The 10669-nt window shown below is 34.3% G+C and overlaps 2 protein-coding genes across 3 annotated transcripts in view; one reads left to right on the top strand and one right to left on the bottom strand.

Moving 5' to 3' along the window:
* Positions 1-594, top strand: part of LOC119833872 (apyrase-like) — a 7901-nt gene extending 7307 nt beyond the window's left edge. The window contains exons 1-2 of one of the 2 annotated variants that reach the window (XR_005287983.1): positions 79-159; positions 433-564. Coding sequence is in view for 1 of the 2 variants with exons in the window: in XM_038358086.1 (XP_038214014.1) it covers positions 433-558 (126 nt within the window). In the remaining variant the exon portion in view is untranslated. Of the gene's footprint in view, positions 1-78; positions 160-432 lie in introns of those variants that run through there. The other variant, XM_038358086.1, reaches the window with a different exon arrangement.
* An 807-nt stretch (positions 595-1401) lies between these two features.
* LOC119833267 (nardilysin-like) overlaps positions 1402-10669 on the bottom strand; it is a 19534-nt gene continuing 10266 nt past the window's right edge. Inside the window, exons 10-24 of the mRNA XM_038357235.1 lie at positions 10343-10483; positions 9775-9904; positions 9357-9615; positions 8832-8966; positions 8249-8297; positions 8008-8109; positions 7137-7270; positions 6016-6145; positions 5618-5722; positions 5250-5393; positions 4077-4213; positions 3312-3456; positions 2576-2638; positions 2290-2391; positions 1402-2113 (exon numbers count right to left, since the gene is read on the bottom strand). Coding sequence (XP_038213163.1) covers positions 1919-2113; positions 2290-2391; positions 2576-2638; positions 3312-3456; positions 4077-4213; positions 5250-5393; positions 5618-5722; positions 6016-6145; positions 7137-7270; positions 8008-8109; positions 8249-8297; positions 8832-8966; positions 9357-9615; positions 9775-9904; positions 10343-10483 — 1971 coding nt within the window. The 3' untranslated portion in view covers positions 1402-1918. The remainder of the gene's footprint in view (positions 2114-2289; positions 2392-2575; positions 2639-3311; positions 3457-4076; positions 4214-5249; positions 5394-5617; positions 5723-6015; positions 6146-7136; positions 7271-8007; positions 8110-8248; positions 8298-8831; positions 8967-9356; positions 9616-9774; positions 9905-10342; positions 10484-10669) is intronic.

Here is a 10669-nt window from a genome sequence, read left to right on the forward strand (position 1 = left end):
AAAATGATCAGACCAAAAAACGTCACTACGCACCTCCACACTTGAAATAGATAGCCAAGCTGACTCAGATGTTAAACACACAGATGTTTTATGCTGCGATTGAGCGGATCAACATACTTGTTCACAACGGCCCATCCATACCTATTATATTGATCCAAAGTTTTTAGCACGCTTATTAGCTTCACCTGTATGTTTGTAATCGACTCCTTAAGACTAGATTATGGCCCATAAAAGGACAGATTGATTGGAACATCGTACACTTACTTGCTAAAGATTTTAATTGAAAGCTGCACACCTATTTTTTCTTGTATTACATGTATAAGAAAACCCTATACGTGCATATTTCGTGATACTTCACAATTAGCGTAAAATAAAATTATAAGAATTTGTTAATGTATACCAAAATGTACCCATGTATTCTTTTTGTTACAGATGTTATCTCAAAACAGGGAAAATCTTAAAATCTACGAAACAGATTATAAGATACTTCAGGACAACATGCGTAAAAATAAAATAATATTCCAAGATCTCGATGGCCGAATCCAAATTGTGTATTAACATTATGTTAGTAATAATAAACGAATGTATAAATTTTGTATACTTTATTGCTTTGAACAGTTCTCTTATTACGTTAATTAAAGAGTATTATGAGGTTTATATGGGTTTGCGATTTATTCAAGTAACATACTTAAAATTATTGCATTCACTTTCAATTTGCTAAACATTTTATGTATGCGATGCAAATGCAATAGAAAAAATCCGATAGGAAATACGAATTTCGATGGAGGCAAATGACAAAATCATAAGTTACAAAAAGTTATACACACACAACACATTTTTAGTCAACTCATTATTAATAAACAAATATACTTAAAAAAGTTTTCAAATATTATCGATTAAAAACGGTATAGAAATAAATTCTCAAATCAGTTTAGAACAGGTTAACTTTACAGTTTTATTTGAATGCATTTGAACGTTAAAAAGGTAATTTTTAACCAGTCATGGCTGTCCCACTGCTGGGCAAAGGCATTTCTTTGAAATTTTTGAGAGCGGTATATTTAAATCTGATAATTAAAGCTTACTATACTCACACGCCTTTATATTCTATGATTTACGCTATATTCGACTCTATAAATAGCCCTTTAAAGTAAATAATAGTTTCTTATTTTGTTAAACATATTGAGTACATGTAACCTATATGGCAGTGAGAATTGAAACACTATAACAACTTTCTATATAAAATATATAATAAGGCATAATGGTTTAAAGTTTTATTATCGCTGTAATATTGTATAACGTGTTTTGTTATTATATTTCCTATTATATTTCAACAAGAAAATGAAATAGATGAAAAAGACAAAAAAGCAAGTACACACACCAAAAGAATAAAAAAGAAACAAATTAAAAGTAAAATAATTTATTTCTATTACAAACATTCAGATATAAATTATAAAACTAAAATCTTTCAGAATCTATAAGAAAAATTAATTCATTCAACATAAAGTATACGTAAAACTACGTAACATAACCGCTACTTCAAAATTAAAATAAACCAAAAATTTATTCTAATTATAAACATAAAATAATTTTTCCCGCCTTTTCTGTATTTTCTATAAACAATCAGTTCGTATTAATTCTGAACATTGAAAACGTATTGAAGTAATATTGTTTACACTTTTCTATTAAGAATTAAATATAAGAAAATCAGACCCGTATGCAATAATTTCTATGGTCTTCGTTGAAAAATAACTGCAAGCTAAAAATGGCAACAACAAATCATAATTAAGTACACATATTTACGTCTAAGTATCAAATTTGTCTAGCATTTCATAAATATTGCACCATGAGTCAGTCAATAGAGAGGGACACATACAATTTTCGTGAAGAAAGTGTGAGCAAGTGTTTTATATTAATTCTCTTAGCATTGTCCTAATTCCACTTTAGGTACATTAACGAAGGGTAGTTGTTTATTGAATTCGTCTATGTCGATTATGAAGTTTGTGTCATTCTCAACGTTGTCGCCGATGGGGTTGGACGCGTCTAGATACTGTAAGCCATAGTTTTTCCCACTTTCTGTTACATTACCGTCTTTGTTTGGAAGGTGACCCATTACCTTAAAACGAACAATTTTTTAAATTAATTAATATAAATTAAACACACATTTGTATGACATGACCTATATAACCAACACTTTGCAAATGTAATGTAAATATAGCTTACAAGTACACTTTAAGTACCACCCAGTATAAAAGATAGTTTTTGTTATTATTACATTTCAAATATACTCACTTGTACGGATAACTTCCTAAACTGCGAGCGGTTACCGGTTGCGAAGTGTTTCTCAATCCAACTCTTTATATCGGACACTTTCACCTTTTCAATCGCCTCAGCCTATAATGTATTAAAACGGTTTTAAAGATTACATTCATAATTGTACTAATAATATTTAAATATTTACATATATTCTTAAAACCAAAGACCAAACACAATTTTTTGGTCAAACCGTTATTTTTTTAGAAAAAACATAACAATAGTAAATGGCATAATAAGCATCTCACAAATAAATAAAAATTACCTCAGAAAATAATCGCTGGAATCGATATTCACCGCCTACGATTTCTCTCCAGTTTCTTTCGACCTACAAATGACGTCAAAACATATAAGTTTTTCCACATAAAAAATGAGATTATTTCATAAAGTATAAAATAGTAATATAAAGTACAATAAAGATATAAATCGGGATTGGGGTTAAACAAGAAGAAAAATATTCATCGATAGACATAAGTAGGTATAGGGCTACGTAAAACCATTTATATTACATGCCCGTAGGGGAGGGCAGGCAGTTGTATTATTAGCGTTTACAAATCAGTTCGGCTGGTTTCGTTGAAAGACTCAAATATTTTAGTAGTAACCAGTAATAATAGTAACAAAACACTAGATCTACTAGATTTAAATATTTTTAAGGTTGTCTGGTTCCGATTGATCTTAAGGAATGAGGTCGCCTTCAGTACACTCCCCTTCTTCTTGGATTTAATTTTTTGTGTTTTTTACAAAATAAAAACTGCACAATAAAGGTTTAAATAAATATAAGATACTCTAGTACTAAAGAAAATGCTAACACCTGATTGCTATCAAATGGAAAGGTTGCTCTTAATCGCTATAATACACGTCCAAGTATAACGGTAGGGATGGTGGGGGAGAGCGAGGGGTGGTGTGGTGGTGGGTTGCCACGTCTAAGTATAACGGGAGGGAGGGGGGAGGGGAGCTGAGGGGTGGTGGGGTGACACGTCTAAGTATGGGGTGTCGCGTACCTCCTCCTTGAGCTCGTAGTCGGTGGTGTGCTTGAGCTGCACGAGCGAGTGTCGCGCGGCGGCGAGCGCGCGCTCGCCCAGGCGGCGCATGTCGCGCGCGAACCGCTTCAGGAACGCCTCCACGCGCGCGTCCACGTGCGACACGCTATCGACATTTTAACATTCAGCTAGCTGCACGTCAGTGCAGTCACTTATCGCAAATGAAATAATATAAAGTATCCCGTACACGTGCGACATGCTGTCTATACTTAATTATTCACTAGCTGCGCTACCCCGGATTCGCGCGGGTGGTCATTTAGCGCAATTGAAATTATATAAACTATGCCATCTTTCGAATTGATTTCATTCAAATCAAGGTTCGAGTAGTTTGGGAGTCCATCACGGACAAACATCGTGACACGTAATTTATATATACTGAGATGTTCTAACACCTACGTTTATGCTTTGTATTATTGTTTTCGTTGTTTTGGTTACATAGAAGAGATGGCTCTATAGTCGCAAGTAAGCCTATTGTGCATTTTGTGTGCTTCTTTATATTTTGTTCGATTTTCTTTTGATGTTACAATAAAGTAGCACATAATCATTTCATTTTTATTTATTTATTTCGAGGATTTCCTATAGTCTTAAACGGATGCAACACAGAATCATAAAAATCGGTTCACCCAATAAAAATCATGACGTAACAAACAGAAAAACATACAGTCGAATCAATACCCTCCTTTCCTTTTTGAAGGCGGTTGAAAATTAAAAAAATATAACCCCAACCTGAATTTGTCCCGCTGCGTGTTGACGGTGACGGAGAAGCCGAGCACGCCGAACGTGTACCTCAGCATACTGAACACGCTGTAGCCCAGCTGCTCCTTCGTGCGGAGCACGTCGAACACCGGCTCCTCCATTAGCATCTAGTTATTCCATGCTTAGTTATATATATAATGAACTAGATTTCGCTTCCCTCGCGTTAAATTAGGAGCAGTTTAATAGATTTTCTTGTGTTTGATTTATATATATAGAAGAGATGTTATTACACACATAAATCTTCCTCTTGAATCACTATCTCATTATATAAAGCGCAAAAAATCCGTTGCATGGTTCTAAAGATTTAAGCTTACATAAGGACGAAAAGAGAATGTGACTTTGTTTTTTATATACACCCTCCGGTACGAATTAGGGATAACGGGGAAGTACCAGGCCCCGATGAAAACCGGCGTGAAATAGAAGCTAGTATGCTAATGTGTTTCGTAGAGTGGGGGAGCCGGAGGCCTGTTTCCTTTTCCTCAACCATCCCAGTTCATTCCTTCTTTCAAGACATTAATCCTGTCATCATCTCTTAAAAGCGGGGGCGCATTCGCAGAGGCACTACCTCTGCATATGATTATGGGCCGTGGTGATTGCCTACCATCAGGCGAACCACCAGTTCAGTTGCCCGCTATGACATAACAAAAAAAAATACATGTGGATACCAAGAGATTTGTATATGTGTTAGTCTATACAATAACATATGATGATAATTGTATAAAATTGTTATAAAGCCACATGAAAAAATGATTCAAGACACAAGAGACCACTTCTATAACATTGATTTGGTAATTTCTTTTTTAAACTCTATCAATAAATATATAATTTAACTATAATTCATTCAAGCAAACAGCATAATAATATCAATTGATCTTGTGCATCATTGCAAATGACCACAAAATTACAAATAATATTTCTTCTTTATCATCTACCATCCATACATCAGAGTGAGACAGATATATAACTGTTCAGGGCAAACAACAACTGCCCATTGATCATTACAAAAGAATGACTTCACAAAACGAAACATAAACATGAACGAAAAGCTATAATTATATATATTAATCTACCATCCACACATCAGAGCGAGACAGATATGCTTTATATACATAGATATAAAGATACAACATAAAGTGACCATACCATCAAAACCTCCAGCGTAGCTGTATCCTTGGTGTTGGTGGCTTCAGCCTGGTAGTAGTTGGTGACGATACTGTTCGTGGAGGATGGGTTGAGGCTCATCACACGCACTGTGCGCTCTCCCAGCGGCAATTGGTGGACTTTTATCTTTAAGTTGAATATATAAAATGTTATTACATGACAATTGGAGATCCCGCCCGCACGGTTATTTCGGCCATTATATGGAGACAATACTTTTAACGCTATATTTGTTGTAAATAGTATAATATTAATAATATTGTACTGGGTATGAGAATTTTGCAACACTACAGAGAAAGAACATAAAATAATATTTAAACAAAATTCTTTATTTATATTGATTTTACACTCACGTGTGGCAGCTCATTCTCAGGGATTCCCTCCCATTTAATATTGTGCAATACGTTTTCTGAAATATTTATAGCGTCGGTCCATGCCAAGTTTCCTTGCACCAATACCTAAACCAGAGAAAAATCAGTTTTTAAAGCTTATTAATCATATTTTATCAAGGTACATAAAATCACCAATTTTGAAACATTCTTCATCGATGATTTACAGCCATCCTCAATAATCTAACACTGATAGATTTTTTCAAATCGAACAAGTAGTTAGTTCCTGAAATCAGCGCATTCAAACAAACAAACAAACAAACAAACAAACTCTTCAGCTTTATAATATTAATATAGATTAACTTTTCAAATATACAGAATAAAATTTAAAAAATAGTATATATATATGAAACTTTCATAACCTGTAAGTACAGCTTGTCAAGTAGTCTATCGGTGAACGACTGTAGTTCTTCTAGAGTGATATTCTGTATCGCCACCGCTTTATCCCGCGGCGACACGTACGGTTCTAGCAGTATATTCATCCGGACATCTCTGGATAATAAAACATGTGGTAAATATAACTTGCACATAAAAATATTGACATTAAAAATACAACTTTTAGTTTGCTTAAAAAAGTGGCTTAAATTAATATTTTTTATACATCTATGTGTTCTAACAAAGCATCACTAGTATAAAAAAATTGTATTTAATTGTATTTTATTGTGTATTTATTTTACCAACACAGTTTTAAGTATCATGTACCCGACAACTGAGCCTATGTCGCTAAATAAAGTAAATATATTATTTTCGGATTTTTTTTTATATTGTATATGTATGAATAATTGTCAGTGAAGATACAGATGTCGCTTTTCATAACTTGTCAAAACTTCTTCAGCTATCGAATCCCATACAAAAACAAACAAACAGCGCACATTCCTACGGATTGTATTGTATTCGGACGTTGCTTGTTCAATAATCAACCCAACTACCCCCACTTTGCTAATAGTCCTTGTGACTTGCTGTGATTTGTTATCAATTTACTACATCAATAAGGCAGATTTGTAGAATCGCAGTAGATTCTTATAACGACCAAACTAATATTCAACTGAGTGAGGAAACCGGCATGTCCGAGAATCAAAAGTTCGATGGCATGTGACATCTGCCAACCCGCACTTGGCCAGCGTGGTGAATTATGGCCTGAACCCTAATAGGAGGCCTGTATCCCAGCAGTGGGAACATATAAGGGCTGATGATGATGAATATTCAACTCAGCCCCTCTTTTGATTTGTTATTATTACTATCAAAAACCCAACAACACATCTCAATCTTATATATAAAATTCCCGTGTCACAATTTTAGTAACCCAACTCCTCCGAAACGGCTGGACCGATTCTTATGAAATTTAGTATGCACATTGGGTATGTCTGAGAATAGTCGCCAACATTTATTTTTTATACCCCTAAATGATAAGAGTAAGTCGGAACAGCGTTTGCCGGGTCAGCTAGTATACATATAAAAGCGAAATGAGGAAATAAGTACGCACTTAGCCAGCTTATGCGGTTTGAGCAGCACGTTGTGATACGTCCTTGCACGCACTTCGCGCACCGCCTCGAACATCTGCGGGGTGAGCGAGCCCGCGCTCGACCGCATCTCGCGCGTCACCAGCTCCACTAGTAGCTGCAAGTTGTATATACATTACGCTAGCGGTCCGCTCCGGCTTCGTCCGTTATACATACAAAGCCCAGAGCCTTCCTCAATAAATGGGCTATTTAACACTGAAAGAATTTTTCAAATCGGACCAGTACTGCCTAAGATTAGTGCGTTCAAACAAACACACTCTTCAGCTTTACAATATTAGCATAGATAGGTATAGGTATTATTATTTTCATTAAATTTTAATTTACGCCACGCCGAAATATAATAAGAAAACGTTTATCACGGTTTTATGTACTAGCTGTTCACCCAGAATTCGCCCGTGGTTCTAATGGTGAGAGGATTTTTAAAATCAGTTCAGTGGTATTTGCGTGAAAACGTTACAAACATACAAAATTACAAAAATTTCCTCTTTGTAGTAGTGTAGGCTAGTTTTGCGTCACGGTTTCAACCGCGGACGAAACCGCGTGAAACGAACAACATGTTGAACAACATTAGAATTTACTTTTCACAAAAAAAAAATCTATTATTTTATAAGAACTTCATATTCATAATGTTTATAAACATTTACTAATAAAGGAAAATTAATTAAAATTTATTTTACAATTTTAGTATCTGTAATAATGTAACATGACTGACGATAGTAGATGGGAAACTAGACATGCAAACGCACTAAAAAAATGTTAATATAAGATCATCATCATCATCATCATCATCAGCATCATGTATATGTTCCCACTGTTATAATATAAGATACTTACATGTAAATTCTGACTATATCCATTAACCTTTAGCGTTAAACCCTTATCGCCGACATACAACGAATGCGATAGGTCTGCCATATTCGCTGGATATACTTCTTCCTGAAAAACATACAATATTTAAATGTTTTCGAATTACTCTCGGAAAAACTTAAAAGCACAACAGCATCGCATGTTTCAAGCTAATATTTCAAAATACATAGAGATTTTCTTATTTGTTGTTTACAAATAATGCTCTCACCTTAAGGCCCTGTTGCAATACGTCAGTCCATAGATCAAGGAGACACGATCTGTAGAATAACACTACAAGGTTTTAATGTCACCGCACTTGGTAGTTTAAATGTTACGTACATGCAATAATATCAAAGAGAGATCTTTATATACATACATTTTTAACACAAACAAAAATTTAATTGGTCAATTTCAAAGTCTATAAATAACACAACAACTCTTTCTTTTACTCTTACTTTGAAAAATAAACCATTTAGTAAGACTTAGTGATAATATACAAACATAATTTTAACCCAACATCAACACAATAAACATATCAATTCATCTACACTATGTCAATTTAAATGGTTTCATAGTAACACCAGTAATGACATATGTATATATATGTAATGACAGAAATTACGTGTCACATTATTTATCCGTGTTGCACTTCTAAACAAGTCGACCGATTTTAATTAAAATTGCACACCATGTGTAGTTTGATCCGACTTAATAGGATAGTTGATATAATTTCAATTACGGTAGATGACCCGGGCGGAGCCGGGGCGTGCAGCTAGTATAAAAGACACACATATAATAGAAAAATCACTTACTCCCGCGGCGACTTCAAACTGAGCGGCGTGATGAAGTAGAAATAAAGCAATGCGGTTGGAAATCGGAACTTAAAGTCCGGCTTGTACCACAGCTCCATGTGACGATTCTTGCGTATCAAGTTCGGTTGGTCTAATCTGAAATAAAGAAAAATAGGTTAGATATGACTGTGTAGTGAGTTAAGTAATATATTAATACATGGAACTCTAGAATAGAAGCATTTACAAAAACGGTAAAAATACAATGTTTAAAAGTACATATGCATACAGTTTACAAATTAAATATTATTTTAATTATTTACATACTGAACACCGTAATAGTTCCGTGATAGTTTAATTAGTACCGAAATAATTAACGTCCCCTAATATTCGTATCGGGAATATAGAGTTACATCATTATTTTGAAATTCTACTTAATATAACAGCGTTCTAGCTCTCAGGCAAGCGGCGATTTATTATACCACGAGCGTTTGTAATTTGACATTTTAGCGAAAAAAAAATAATAGGAAATTGACAACCCTAACTCACCTGAAGTTCTCCACAGCAGCAATCAAATCGCCCTGTTTCAAAACCCTCGAATTCTTCTCACCGGCGGATATTTTCTTGTGTATGTCCTTCGTCGTACTGGTGTAGAGGTCCACGCCCAATCTTTCGGCTTCCTCTATATAGGGCTGCGCCGGAGCGATTAAATCGAAGTTGTTCGTTATATAAATATTTTTATCCGGCAAATGGAATTGTTTGTATGGCTCCACGTTAAGCCAGCGTTTGAGCCAGTTTGAGGGTATTTCTGAAAATAATTTACATTTATTATGCTTAGAACCAAAACTCGTTTAAACATAATACTAACTTTTTGGAATTTAGCGTGTTGAAATGTGAATTTCTCATGAATTAAAAAGCAGTTGACAGACAATTATGAGGTTATTAAAATGATATTAAGGCATTTCACCTTTCTTTTTATATTCTGTCCCAAACCACTTCTCCTTTGTGTCGTACGGTATCGGTGTAGAGTGTTTGTTGGATAGAATCATAATGTTCACTTTGTCGGCTGTCATACAGTCTAATAAGTCAGTTATACCCTGAAAAAAGAATATATATAGATTATATTCAAAAATCTCTTGATTATTCTATTAAAAATATATATAATGTAGTAAAGTATATAAGTACATTCGAGTTATTATGAGAAAGGCGAGATAGTCTTTATGCAGAAAATTCCCATGTTTTCCTTCGATAGTCGAAGGAAAACATGGGAATTTTCTAACGAGCTTCTTTCTTGCGAGCCAAACTGCAGACAGAAAGCTAGTCTGCGCCAAATGTTTAATAACAAATATACATTTAAACTTAAAGGTGTGTAATTCAAGTGCAGTCACTTGTGTTTACTTGCACTACTTTTTAACAAAATAATATGTCTATTGCGTATTTAGTTAGTCCCGTCAATATAAGTCACGGTTACCAAAAATTTTGAGAACTATTATTAAAACTAGTTAAATTAGACATATTAATATGAAAAAACAAACCTTAGGGTCGTATTTATAATACAATCTGTCACCAGTGATGTAGTGTTGCGGCGGCAAATTCTGCATATTTTCCGCCAACGACTCCACGTAGTCGGCGGGCTGAGACTCTTCCTCGAAACGGAAACTTGTCTCTTCTATTGTCTGAAATAAAATAAAATTGAGAATAGTGTAAGAATAATGATTATTACAACATACAATTTGTAACCAACATTTTTAAAGTATTTGAAATAAACAAGATATATGTGTACCGTATTTATACTTAGTCTGGCCATAAATACTGTTACACTTAATTATAAAAAAATATTACATTTGAATTTCGAATCTGTC

The sequence above is a fragment of the Zerene cesonia genome, chromosome 2 (genome assembly GCF_012273895.1).
Source record: "Zerene cesonia ecotype Mississippi chromosome 2, Zerene_cesonia_1.1, whole genome shotgun sequence".
Taxonomy (NCBI): Eukaryota; Metazoa; Arthropoda; class Insecta; order Lepidoptera; family Pieridae; genus Zerene; species Zerene cesonia.